Source organism: Aquarana catesbeiana, linkage group LG08, assembly GCF_042186555.1.
Source record: "Aquarana catesbeiana isolate 2022-GZ linkage group LG08, ASM4218655v1, whole genome shotgun sequence".
Classification (NCBI taxonomy): domain Eukaryota; kingdom Metazoa; phylum Chordata; class Amphibia; order Anura; family Ranidae; genus Aquarana; species Aquarana catesbeiana.
Window position 1 is genome coordinate 298,928,106 of NC_133331.1, and position 14,751 is coordinate 298,942,856.

The 14,751-nt window shown below is 46.7% G+C and overlaps 1 protein-coding gene across 8 annotated transcripts in view; it reads right to left on the reverse strand.

Moving 5' to 3' along the window:
* Nucleotides 1-14,342, reverse strand: part of LOC141104770 (uncharacterized) — a 208,937-nt gene extending 194,595 nt beyond the window's left edge. For 4 of the 8 annotated variants that reach the window (XM_073594501.1, XM_073594496.1, XM_073594497.1 and 1 more), the window contains exons 1-2: nucleotides 5,047-5,118; nucleotides 77-266 (exon numbers count right to left, since the gene is read on the reverse strand). In XM_073594501.1, coding sequence (XP_073450602.1) covers nucleotides 77-110 — 34 coding nt within the window. In that variant the 5' untranslated portion in view covers nucleotides 111-266; nucleotides 5,047-5,118. Of the gene's footprint in view, nucleotides 1-76; nucleotides 267-5,046; nucleotides 5,119-13,596; nucleotides 13,799-13,881; nucleotides 13,980-14,095 lie in introns of those variants that run through there. The other 4 variants (XM_073594499.1, XM_073594494.1, XM_073594491.1 and 1 more) reach the window with 2 other exon arrangements.
* Nucleotides 14,343-14,751: the final 409 nt, after the last annotated feature.

Sequence of the window (14,751 nt, forward strand, 5' to 3'; positions counted from 1 at the left end):
TGTATTTATCAGATGATGGGGGATCTAGGTGGAGCCTCCGTACTGCTCTCTCCTTTACAATAAAGTCTCCTCTTACCCGGTGATGTGAGGGGCGGCTGATTGTCCATCATGACGTCCTTCCCAGCACCGCTCACCTCTCCTGTCAGCAGCTCGATGATCTCTCTGGTGACTTCTAGAATCTTCTTTTTATTTCTCTATTCTATCAGGGAGGGAGGTGGAGGCAATGTGATGGTCATATGATCTCCAGACTTCACAGGAGGAAAACTCTAGATTTGAACACAAATAGTAAAATCAAATGACATTCCCAGAATCCTCCTCACCTCACTGGTCAGGTCTCTTTTTATTTAAACCTCACTTCATGCTGAGGTTTCTGATATTACATACAATGCAGGTCCAACAACCCTACTTTGAAAGTGAGGAGGCCAGGGGTCGGCCCACATCCTAAGAGCATCAGAAAAAAGAGTCGGATAGAGAGATATTAGGAGGAGGAGCTGTGAGGTCAGTGTGATGTCATAGGATTCTCTGACTCTGATTGGAGGGACAGTGGGAGGAGGAGCTGTGGCGGGTGCTGTGTGAGGTTTCTGTACACAGAATCATTTCTCCCTGGTGTGTCCCTCATCTCCTAAACTGAAAGATGAACGTTGTCTTTGGGCTTTGCCAGGACACATCATATTGCTGTGATCTCCGTGTACTCCGGAGACTTTACTGATCACATTTTAGGATGAATATCTGAGACTGGGATCATTATGGGAAAAAATAAATCTGGACATTTACTGCAAATTACATTTTTCCCTTTTTCTTCTTATTTGAATCTTATAAAATAAAGACATACATATTCCAATCCCTCCTAAATAAACCCCCACCACTAATAAAAGTACTATAGCATTGTGTATAAGTCCTGGGGGCAACTGAGTACTGGTAGGTCTGCTTGCCTTATGGGAAAGGGGGCTGCTATAGGTGCAGAACACAGAAGCCAGCTATAGTGTCTGACCACCTGCATTAGGAGTAAGCGTGACATTGTTAGCATAGATGTAGAAAATCTAAAATAGACGGATGAGGTGAGAAGGTGATTGGTGGAAAAGGTGACATCTCCAAAATGAAGTAAATGTTTCAGCCCTTTAAGTGGGGGAATGTTCTGACCCTGAAGGGGTTCATCTACATTTCCACATTATATATGGCTGGGGGGCACATGTCTGGGGTTATTTCTATAAGTGAATTTTTTATTTAAGTGGGCACACTTTGGCTCTGCACTTTAGTGATTGCACAAAGCGAGAAAACACAGCAAACTACTTTGAAAAACACCAAACAGACTGCAGGTGACCTTGTTTCCCCATTCAGCTCTCCTTCCTCTCTGTAACATGTGCTTTCTACCAATCATTCTGACAGTTGTGTCCTCTCTCCTTAATCTCTTTTTCCCTCACCCCTCTTCTCCACCCCACAGCCTGTATATATCACCCTCACTTCTGTCCTCTCCCTATTACTGCACTCACCAACTCCTGATAATTCTAAACCCACATGCTAATAAAACCTCCAGGACTCTGGGGCATGTCCCTTCATATAAATCACACTCCCATTTTACCTCCCTCACCCTTCTGCTTCTCCTAACCTCTGGAGAATAAACCCCAAACCCTGGGCCCCCATCATTTAACTGTGCCCAACGCTCCCATCACCCCATGCCTTCCGGCAGCAGCTGCAATCCACACAATTTAGTTTCTATTAATCTTCTTCCCAAAACCAGCCTCCTCTTCTCTTGCACCCTTTGGAATGCCTGCTCTGTCTGTAACAAACTCACTTCTGTCCATGACCTCTTTATCACTAACTACTTGCTGTTACTGAAACCTGGCTTCATGAATCCGACACTGCTTCTCCTGCTTCCCTCTCCCATGATGGCCTTCTCTGAACTCACTCCCTCAGACCCTGTGGATGTAAGGGAGGTGGAGTGGGAATCCTTCAAGCCCCACATAGCATTTTTCAAATACTTCACCAACCTCCCTCTACTCATTTGAGCGACATTGTATTTAGATATTTTCTCCAGTTTCTTTTAGAAGTGCTGTGTTATTGGCCTCCTGGACTGGTATCGACCTTTCTTGATGGCCTCTCTGCCTGGCTGTCCTACTTTCTCTCTTCTGAAATCCCCACAATAATTCTCGGTGACTTCAACATTCCTGTTAATACAAACACTCCTGCTGCTTGTAAACTTCTCAGTCAAACCTTCTCTTTTGAATAGAATCAATACACCATGGATACACAATGGATACACGCGTCTACTCACTCTGATGGAAACACCCTCGACCTTGTATTCTCCTACCTATGCACTCCATGCAACCTCTCCAACAATCCTTTTCCTCTCTCTGATCACCACCTTATTAGTTTCACTCTCTCTCAGTCTTCCACTTCCTCGCCACCTAACCCACCTTAACCCTTCTCTACTCTGCTACTGACCATCACTATGTAATAATCTCATCCCTGTCCTGCCCCAACCCAACCACTTCTGTCTACAATAGATCCCTCTACTCCACCCTGCACACACTGGCCCCACTCACTACACACAGAATCAGGCCCCCAACTTCTACAACCTTGGCAAACAAATGAGACCAGAAGTCTCAAAATCAAAGCTGCGCTCTTGAGCACCTGTGGCGTAAGACTAGTTCTTAGGAGGACCTCAACCAATATACATCTGCCCTCCAAAAATACAATTCCTGTCTCCTCACTGTCAAGCAGACCAATTTTATCACTCTTATTACCAACTTATCATCCTGTCCCCGTCAACTCTTCTCTATCTTCAACTCTACTTCATCCTCCACTGCCTCCATCCACTGCCCAGGAGATCGCCAATCACTTCAAAAACAATTGTGAAGAGACCTCCGCTGTACAGATACCTTCCCTACTTAACACCCCATATCTACAGGTACAAACAACACTTTCATTATTAAACCCTGCTACTATAGACGAGGTTGCTAAACTTTTTTCTAACGCTCACCTAACCACCTGCCCCCTAGACCCAGTTCCCTTGCAAATACTGCGGTCACCCTCTGGCTCTATCCTACACTCTCTAACTCACATTTTTACTTTCCCTTACTCTCCAAAACATGCACTAGTCACCCCATACTTAAAGCAGTGTTCCGACCAAAAAAAAAAAAATATTAAAAACCAGCAGCTACACATACTGCAGGTGCTGGCTTTTAATAATCAGACACTTACCTCTACTGGAGTCCAGCGATGTCAGCACTCGCAGCTGATGTTTCCATCAGCTGTCGGGTGCTGCCGCCGCCATTGCAGGTAAGGGTACCCGGCAGTGTAATCTTTCGGCTTCACACCGGGAACCCTACTGCGCATGTGCGAGGCCCGCTCCACTCTCCTACTAGCCTGGTGGCCGGGGAGGAGGAAGGAGGATGAGGGGGCCCCGCGGTGATGTCAGGGGCCGTGGCCCGGACTCCCGGAAGTGAAAAAGGATACCTGTCAAAGATAGGTATCCTATCCCCCCGAAAGGTGCCAATTGTGGCACCGGAGTGGGGGAGGAATCAGATGAGTGGAAGTTCCACTTTTGGGTGGAACTCCGCTTTAAAAAACCTTTCCTGGACCCCACCAATCTTAACAAACTTCACCCTATCTCCTAGCTCCCCTTTTCATCCAAACTTCCTGAACGTCTGGTCTACAACCAACTGGGCCACCATCTCACTGAAAATAACCCCCTTGATCTCCTTCAATCTGGATTTCAACACTCCACAGAAACTGCTCACCTTAAACTCATGAATCATCTGCTAACGTCTACTAAATTCAATGGACACTATTCTGTAATCCTACTCCTGGACCTCTCTGCTGCCTTTGACATAGTGGACCACCCCATTCTCCTTTGGTCTCTGTGACTGTAGTCTTTGCTGGTTTTTATACTACAACCCATCCCATTGCACCTTCAGCGTCACAACTTTACTTCCTCTTCTCCTTTCTCCTTCGGGGTTCTCCAAGGTTCTGTTCTTGGACCTCCCCAAGGCCAGCTGATAGCCTCCTATGACTTTCAATACCATTTCTACGCTGACAACACCCAAATCTATGTCTCTACCCCTCAGCTCACACCATGAGTCTCCTCACGCATCACTAATTTACTAACAGACATATCAGCCTGAATGTCACACCACTTCCTCAAACTCAATATATCCAAAAACCGAGCTCATAATATTTCCTCCCCCCACATGCCCCTTCCGCTGACTTCTCTGTCAAGATCGATGGCACAACCATCAACCTATCCCCACAAGCCAGGGTGCTAGGTGTAATCCTTGACTCTGAACCCTCCTTTCAGCCCCACACCCAATCACTATCCAAAGATTTCCACTTCAACCTCCATAACATCTCCAAATTACGTCCCTTCCTAACCAATGACCTCACAAAGCTACTGATTAACTTACCAACCATTCAATGTCTGCCACCCCTCTCTGCCTATCCCTCCACTGGCTTCCGCTTACCTTACAAATTAAACTCAAAATACTAAAAACTTCTTATAAAGTCATCCAGAACTCGGCCCCCAGCTACATCACTAACCTAGTCTCACAATACCAACCTAATCATACTCTTCGATCCTCCCAAAACCTCCTGTTCTCTATCTCCCTCATCACTTCCTCCTATGCTCATCTTCAGGACTTCTACTGAGCATCTCCCATCCTTTGGAAATCCCTATCCCAATTTGTCTGACTATCTCCTACTCTGTCCACTTTAAGACGATCCCTGAAAACCCTTCTCCTATGAGAAGCCTATCCTGCCCCCACCTAACAACTGGACTTTTATTTTCTCCATCAGCTCATCCCCCAGTTATTGCCTTTTGTTTCATTTGACCCTCCCTCTTAGATTGTAAGCTCTAAGGAGCAGAGCCCTCTGATTCCTCCTGTATTATATTGTATTGTAACTGTACTGTATATAAATCCTATATAATAATAATAATATATATGTGTATCATCTTCTGCTGGAGATAAAAGACATCACAGTGACTATGGAGGAAGAGGACGGACATGACGGGGGGTTACTGGGTGTAAATAGAAAATAAGATCTTATTACCTCCTCTACTGCTGATTTCAGCAACGTCACCTCTCTACTTCCTCCCAACTCACCTCTCACCTGGAACTTCCTGTCTGTACCTGACATCACTTCCTGTCTTCCATAGAGACTTCCTGTCTGGGTAGAAGTGAGAACACCACCTTGTGGAGCTCAGAGGAACGTCTCATAGTGTGAACACGTCCTTGTGCTGTGTGTGTATGTACTGTATATCCTTATAGATGTGTAGTGCTCCCCCTGCAGAGAGCGGTGATATTAACTGGTTCTTTCCCAAACAGTACAGAGGCCCCCCAGTCACCCCAGTAACAGTCCATTCACTCCGACTCCAATAAATCAGTCTTTTTGTAATGTATTGCTTGTAGAATCTGTAAAAGGAGAGAGATTGGGGGAGAGACATAAATATAGGGGTTGCAATTGCGACCTGACTCTATGCCTCAGGGGGCCCCTTACGGCTCTCCTATCATATTTGTCTACACTTGGATAGGAGGGGGGGAGGTGGCGGCATACACAAGAACTGATCACTTTCATTTCCCTCTTGCAGCCATAGGAAGCCAGTTTCCCACGGCTGCAGGAGAGAGATGGAGGCGATCGGTTCCTCTAAATGCCACCGCCCCTCCTATCCAGCCTGGTGATAGGCGTTTATGGCAGTCGTGATCCACGATGTGACAAAAGACAAGCAGTCATCCATCTGTCATCCAACCCTGCCCCTCCCCCCAACTCCTGGCTCCCGTTTCTTGCTTGCAGGCTGCTCCTGGTAAGGTAAGAGAATTGCTTCCCACCCCGAGGCTGCTCCCGCCTGGCAGCCTACAAATGCCACAGTGTATTCCTGAGTCTGGAGGAACAGACAGTGCCCAGCACCTGAGCTAGTATAGTGTGGGACTACATGTCCTCCTGTCACAATGTCCCCTCCTGTCACACTGCCCAGGTACCCTTCTTAGACCTTCTTGTCCCATCACACTAGCCCACATCCCACTGGCTCCTCCCCGTCACACTGCCCACATCACACTGGTTCCTCCCCATCACACTGTCTCCTCCCCGTCACACTGCCCACATCCCACTGGCTCCTCCCCGTCACACTGCCCACATCACACTGGTTCCTCCCCATCACACTGTCTCCTCCCCGTCACACTGCCCAGGTACCCTTCTTAGATGTGATGGCTGCATTTTTATTTTTTTTAGACTTTCTTTCTTTTGTGTGAGGTGGAGTTTGGATTCACTGTCACACTGGCTCCTTCCTGTTACGCTGGCCCCCACCACACTGGCCCTGCATTACACACTTCTGTCCCCTGCATTCTGTTCATTACACACTCCTGTCCCCTGCATTCTGTACATTACACACTCCTGTCCCCTGCATTCTGTACATTACACACTCCTGTCCCCTGCATTCTGTGCATTACACACTCCTTTCTTCTGCATTCTGTGCATTTCACACGCCTCTCACCTGCATTCTGTGCATTACACACGCCTCTCACCTGCATTCTGTGCATTACACACTCCTGTCCCCTGCATTCTGTACATTACACACTCCTGTCCCCTGTATTCTGTACATTACACACTCCTGTCCCCTGTATTCTGTACATTACACACTCCTGTCCCCTGCATTCTGTACATTACACACTCCTGTCCCCTGCATTCTGTACATTACACACTCCTGTCCCCTGTATTCTGTGCATTACACACTCCTGTCCCCTGCATTCTGTACATTACACACTCCTGTCCCCTGCATTCTGTACATTACACACTCCTGTCCCCTGCATTCTGTACATTACGCACTCCTGTCCCCTGCATTCTGTACATTAAACACTCCTGTCCCCTGCATTCTGTACATTACACACTCCTGTCCTCTGCATTCTGTACATTACACACTCCTGTCCCCTGCATTCTGTAAATTACACACTCCTTTCCCCTGCATTTTGTGCATTACACACTCCTGTCCCCTGCATTCTGTACATTACACACTCCTGTCCCCTGCATTCTGTACATTACACACTCCTGTACCCTGCATTCTGTGCATTATACACTCCTGTCCCCTGCATTCTGTACATTACACATTCTGACACCTGCATTCTGTACATTACACACTACTGTCCCCTGCATTCTGTACATTACACACTCCTGTCCCCTGCATTCTGTACATTACACACTCCTGTCACCTGTATTCTATACATTACACACTACTGTCCCCTGCATTCTGTACATTACACACACCTGTCCCTACATTCTGTACATTACACACTCCTGTCCCCTGCATTCTGTACATTACACACTCCTGTCCTCTGCATTCTGTGTATTACACACTCCTGTCCCCTGCATTCTGTGCATTACACACTCCTATCCCCTGCATTCTGTACATTACACACTCCTGTCCCCTGCATTCTGTACATTACACACTCCTGTCCTCTGCATTCTGTGTATTACACACTCCTGTCCCCTGCATTCTGTACATTACACACTCCTATCCCCTGCATTCTGTACATTACACACTCCTGTCCCCTGCATTCTGTGCATTACAAACTCCTGTCCCCTGCATTCTGTACATTATACACTCCTGTCCCCTGCATTCTGTACATTACACACTCCTATCCCCTGCATTCTGTACATTATACACTCCTGTCCCCTGCATTCTGTGCATTACACACTCCTATCAGCTGCATTCTGTACATTACACACACCTGTCCCCTGCATTCTGTACATTACACACTCCTGTCCCCTGGATTCTGTACATTACACACGCATTTCCCCTGCATTCTGTGCATTACACAATCCTCTCCCCTGCATTCTGTGCATTACATGAGATTATTCCAGTGGAGAGGAGAACCACAATCAAAAAAGAAGGAAGGGAAACTCAATGGCCACAGAAAAAAGGGACCTTTGATTGTGCCAATCAAATGAGGAAATGACAAAAAAAGAACAAGAATTTAAAAAACAGGAGTTTATTATATCACATTAAAACCATGAAGTAAGAGACAAGTGATATATTTAGGCAGACGATATGCGATTGTACAAGTCTGAAAAAAATCAACGCGTTTCGCTCTATTAGCTTCTTCAGGATTTACACTTGAAGATGGCAACCATCTAGTACATGCTCCCCGCAAATCTACACAGTCAAATATAAGGCTCCCAAAATATTTAAAAGCAAAGAGTGGGTCCGGCCAGGATCCCTTAACACTAACACACCCGATCAAACGATGGAATTAAAGATCTCATAGGTGTGGATCAGCCTTATTCAAGATGGTGCAAGCTTCCAAGGAGAATAGGTTCCTCAAGCTGGATATAGGGGGAGAGAGGGAGAACGGGATGGGAGATAATTGTCCCTGCAGTGTAGAGAGTTCCCAGCAGCATATTCATATTCACAATAATTTTGTCAAGGATCCAGTCTGCCTCATTAATCTGTGACTGACTCACAGACTGGATCCTTGGCAAAACCACTAAAGGTGTGCAAAGCATTCGCCCAGCTGTGCCAAATTCTGTCCATATTTTCATTCATTTTCAACAGAGCAATTTCCTGTGACTGTCATCTCAATGATGGGGCGATAATGCAGTAATAATACTGCAGTGCCACATTATTGCCACTAGATGGAGCCAATGATCATAGGAAATCACATACTGGTCAAGGCTGGAGGAATACGCGTCACATTCATTCAACAAAGTTTTTAGAAACAGACCTGTAAGTGTTTGTGAAATCTTCCACCACAAAATGTACTCAGCCAATGAGAGGTAATGACTCCATTTTTATTTTAAAAGGCCTAGAGGACCGACCTTTCAAGTAGTGGGGTTAACGCGTTTCGTCCTGGAAGACGACTTGAGAAAACAGACCTCTTGCAAGAGTTTACACCACAAAATATACTCAGCCAATGAGAGGTAATGACTCCATTTTTATTTTTCTCCTGCTATCAATGGCCAACACGGTACAACACTTCATCCATGTCTTTGGTGATCTCTGATCTCCTTATCAACTGTTTCTTCCATGATGAAGATCAGCCATGGAGTATATCTGAGGTGTATATCAGGGTGTGCTTCTTCCCCACATGTCCAGCAACATTCATATACAAGACATTTCCCGCACTCAAGGCACTAATACACCTCGAGGGTTGTGTGGGACCCCTGATGTACAGGAAGACAGGACTTCACTGAGGAACAATTCCCTCACTCAGGACAGGAATATGGCTTCTCCCCCTTGTGAGACCTCTGATGTTTGACAAGATGTGAATTTTGTACAAAACATTTCCCGCACTCAGTACATGTATAGGGCTTTTCTCCCGTATGCAACCTCTGATGTCTGTTAAGGTTGCTCTTTTGTGAAAAACATTGCCCACACACAGGACAAGAAAATGGCTTCTCCCCCGTGTGAGACCTCTGATGTGAAACAAGACCTGATTTTTGTACAAAACATTTCCCGCATTCAGAACAGGAATATGGCTTCTCCTCCATGTGAAATTTTTGGTGTTTAAAAAAACTGTACTTATCTGAAAAACATTTCCCGCACTCAGGACAACAATACGGCTTTTCCCCCGTGTGAGACCTCCGATGTGTGACAAGTTCTGAATTTTTTACAAAACGTTTGCCGCACTCAGTACAGGAATACGGCTTTTCTCCCGTATGCAGTCTCTGATGTGTGTTAAGATAGGACTTCCTTGAAAAACATTTCCCGCACTCAGGACAGGAAAACGGCTTCTCCGCCGTGTGAGATCTCTGATGTTCGACAAGTTGTGATTTTTGTCCAAAACATTTCCAGCACATAGTACAGGAATACGGCTTCTCACCTGTGTGTGATATCTGATGTCTGTTAAGATGGGACTTCCGTGAAAAACATTTCCCGCACTCAGGACAGGAATATGGCTTATCACCTGTGTGCAATGTTATATGTGTGTCAAGACTGGACTTCTGTGAAAAACATTTCCTGCACTCAGGACAGGAATACGGCTTCTCTCCCATGTGAGTTGTTTTATGCCTAGTAAGTTTGGATTTCATACGGAAACACTTCCCGCACTCAGGACAGGAAAACCTCTTATCTGTTGGAAGGACGGCACCGTCCCTCACAGTCTGAGGTTCCTCAGGATAAGAGGAATACGATGGTCCGGCACCGTCCCTCACAGTCTGAGGTTCCTCAGGATAAGAGGAATACGATGGTCCGGCACCGTCTCTCACAGTCTGAGGTTCCTCAGGATAAGAGGAATACGATGGTCCGGCACCGTCCCTCACAGTCTGAGGTTCCTCAGGATAAGAGGAATACGATGGTCCGGCACCATCCCGCACAGTCTGAGGTTCCTCAGGATAAGAGGAATACGATGGTCCGGCACCGTCCCGCACAGTCTGAGGTTCCACAGGATAAGAGGAATACGATGGTCCATCTACACTGTGTGGTGCCGGATGGACATTTGAGGTAGTCGGGTTTTCTCCTGGACTATACTGTGTGATGTCCTCATCTTCTACTTTACAGTCTGGAGACAAAGTGAGACAATCCTCTGAGGTTTTCCTCATCTCCCGTCCATCTACTAAAATAGAAATACAAAGATTATTACTAGACATGAGCAGATTGGTTCCCCTAAACCAGGACTCCGCCCACATCAGGCAGCTTTGTCTCTGAGGATCTTACAATTCCCCCCTCAAGGTAACTAGTAAATGGGTCCTCTGATCTCCTACCAGTTCATTTCTTTATTCATGGACCTTAGTCAGAGAGTGAGGAAACAACGAGAACTGTCTTTTATAGGAGTGACAGTGATGAGGGGATTATAGGACGAGTGTCCCCACCCCCTCTATCACTCACTGCCATCTTCCCAACACAAGAAGTCCTGCACTTCCTTATTTAGTCATTTACACCCTCGTAAATGATCATATTTTATGCCAGATCATACACGGGTATGCCATGATTGCAAATGCCTCCTAGCTCTCTTATCTCTCACAAATGCCCCCCCCAGCTCTCTCACCTAACTTAAATGCTCCCCAGGTCTCACAAATGCCCCCAGCTCTTTCACTTCTCTCAAATGCCCCCCAACTATCTTACCTCTCAGAAAAGCCCCCCCCCATCTCTCACAAATGCCTCCCAGCTTTCTCAAAAATACCCCCCAGCTCTCTCACCAATGCCCTCCCCCCAGTTCTCACACCAATGCTACCCCCCAGCTCTCTCACTAATGCTACCCCAGATCTCTCACTAATGCCCCCCCAGCTCTCTCATTAATATTACACCCCAGCTCTCTCACTAATGCCCCCCCAGCTCTCTCACTAATGCCCCCCCCCCAGCTCTCTCATTAATATTACCCCCCAGCTCTCTCACTAATGCTTCCCCCAGCTCTCTCACTAATGCCCCCCCAGCTCTCTAACACCCCCCCAGTTCTCTCACTAATACCCCCCAGCTCTCTCACTAATGCCCCCCCAGCTCTCTCATTAATATTACCCCCCAGCTCTCTCACTAATGCTACCCCCCAGCTCTCTAACACCCCCCCCAGCTCTCTCACTAATACCCCTCAGCTATCTCACTAATACCCCCCAGCTCTCTCACTAATACCCAACAGCTATCTCACTAATACCCCGCATCTCTCTCATTAATGCTACCCCCAGCTCTCTCATTAATGCCCCCCCAGCTCTCTAATACCCCCCAGTTCTCTCATTAATACCCCCCAGCTCTCTCACGAATACCCCCCAGCTCTCTTACAAATACCCCCCAGCTCTCTCACTAATACCCCCCCAGCTCTCTCACTAATACCCCCCCAGCTCTCTCACTAATACCCCCCAGCTCTCTTACTAATACCCCCCAGCTCTCTCACTAATACCCCCCAGCTATCTCACTAATACCCCCCAGCTCTCCCACTAATGCCCCCCACTTCTCTAATACCCCCCCAGTTCTCTCACTAATACCCCCCAGCTCTCTCACTAATACCCCCCCAGCTCTCTCACTAATACCCCCCAGCTCTCTCACTAATACCCCCCCAGTTCTCTCACTAATACCCCCCAGCTCTCTCACTAATACCCCCCAGCTCTCTCACTAATACCCCCCAGCTCTCTTACTAATACCCCCCAGCTCTCTCACTAATACCCCCCCAGCTCTCTCACTAATACCCCCCAGCTCTCTCACTAATACCCCCCAGCTCTCTCACTAATACCCCCCCAGCTCTCTCACTAATACCCCCCAGCTCTCTCACTAATACCCCCCAGTTCTCTCACTAATACCCCCCAGTTCTCTCACTAATACCCCCCCCAGCTCTCTCACTAATACCCCCCAGCTCTCTCACTAATACCCCCCAGCTCTCTCACTAATACCCCCCCAGCTCTCTCACTAATACCCCCCCAAGCTCTCTCACCTCTTAAAAATATAGAATGCAGCTGGCACCATGCAGTTTGGTATTTCTGCGCTTTTGTTTTTCATCAGCACTGTGCCGCTGACAGCGCTGACTGTTGGGACTGTAGTACAGAGCCGAGGAGGAGTTTATCAGCACTTCACTCGGCTCTATGCTACAGTCCTGATATACAGGGAAAGAAGGTGCCTCGGATTGGAACAAAAACAATGCAGGCGGGTGTGGTGCTGGGACCCGGGGGCACCCACCAGCAAATGCCCTGGGTGCCTGGCCCTCGCACAAAAAAGCTGTCTCTCCAAACTAGAACATGCAGAGGCTACAGGATTCCTTACCAGGGGAGCCGCTGAGAGGCAGAAAGTGGGAGCAGGAGTGGAAGGCGGAGGTGGCCTGAAAACTGTGCCAGTGGTGTCTGCATTGAGGGGGGGTATGTCTGGCCCCTCATCCTTCCCCCTGCTGCCTTTCTAGACACACACAGGTCCCAGAAGGAAGCCAAGCACAACTCGTGCACGTGCAGTAGGAAACCAGGTGTTAAGCCTGAAGACTTCACTGCCCGTTTCTCTTACTTACAATGCCGGCGTCTGCACCCGAGAGCCAATAGACAAATCTATTCCGGGTGTCGACATTGTGGAATCCCTGGACAGGTAAATGCCCTTATAATAAAGTATTTTATTTATATTTTACCAGACTGGAGCTCCTCTTTAATGACCCACCTGTACTGATCTCTGTAGGAGTGTCCTCCTCTATAAATGTCCCCGTCATTCCATCCTCCTCCATAGACTGCTGATCATCCCTCACATACCTCTCTTCTTCTTCTGATTTAACCTCAAATTCTATATCGATTGGATCTCCACTCTAAATCAAGAAAATGAGAGAGAATATCATCTGTAAGATATAAGCTTTAATATTGTGGCATCATATAAAAAAAAACACATCCTCTCCACAAGTCCATGTTCTAGATGCTCTGATCCACCAACCTTGTAACAGTGAGGGATGGTGTGATCTTCCTGTGTGGAATCCCGGGAATACAGAGGACGGGGACATCTCTCTGGTGGGTTCCTGGTATTAGGTGGCTCCATCATATCCTTGTGTCCTTCTGAAAACTTCTCCATCACGCCATACTCCTCATCCTCCTCTTTATATTCTTCTTTAACATCAATATTATTATCCCCGAGGTTTCCACTCTAAATATATAATAAAACATTCATTGTAACAAACATGCTTCTGTATAAATCATAACCACCAATAATTGTCAATCATCTACCTGATGATGGTGAGGGATGGTGTGACCTTCCTGTGTGGAATCCCGGGAATACAGAGGACGGGGACATCTTTCTGGTGGGTTCCTGGTATTAGGTGGCTCCATCAGATCCTTGTGGTCTTCTGAAAACTCCTTCATCACTCCATACTTCTCATCCTCCTCTTTATACTCTTCTTTAACAACAATGTTATCCTTGGGCTTTTCATTCTGAACAATATAATAAAACATTAATTGTAGCAAACATGCCTGTGTATAAATCATAACTACCAATATTTGTTACTTATCTACCTGATGATGGTGAGGGATGGTGTGACCTTCCTGTGTGGAATCCCGGGAATACAGAGGACGGGGACATCTCTCTGGTGGGTTCCCATTACTGGATCCATCTGTAGGAAACACACACACTGACTGAATACATTGTTTCTATGTGGTTATCAGATGATGGGGGATCTAGGTGGACCCTCCGTACTGCTCTCTCCTTTACAATAAAGTCTCCTCTTACCCGGTGATGTGAGGGGCGGCTGATTGTCCATCATGATGTCCTTCCCAGCACCGCTCACCTCTCCTGTCAGCAGCTCGATGATCTCTCTGGTGACTTCTAGAATCTTCTTTTTATTTCTCTATTCTATCAGGGAGGGAGGTGGAGGCAATGTGATGGTCATATGATCTCCAGACTTCACAGGAGGAAAACTCTAGATTTGAACACAAATAGTAAAATCAAATGACATTCCCAGAATCCTCCTCACCTCACTGGCCAGGTCTCCAGTTTCTCTGAAGTGGGAGGGAAATTAGGAGGTGAGGTCAGTGTGATGTCATAGGATTCTCTGACTCTGGTTGGAGGGATAGTGGAAGGAGGAGCTGTGGGGGGTGCTGTGTGAGGTTACTGTACACAGAATCATTTCTCCCGGGTGCGTCCCTCCTTTCCTAAACTAAAAGATAAACTTCGTCTTCGTGCTTTTCCAGGACACATCATATTCCTGTGATCTCTGTGTACTCCGGAGACTTCACTGATCACATTTTAGGACGAACATTTGACCATTATGGAAAAAAAAATTCTAGGCATTTACTTTAAATTACATTCTTTTCCTATATCTTCTTATTTTAATATTTTAAAATAAAGACATACATATTCCAATCCCTCCTAAATACCCCCCCCCC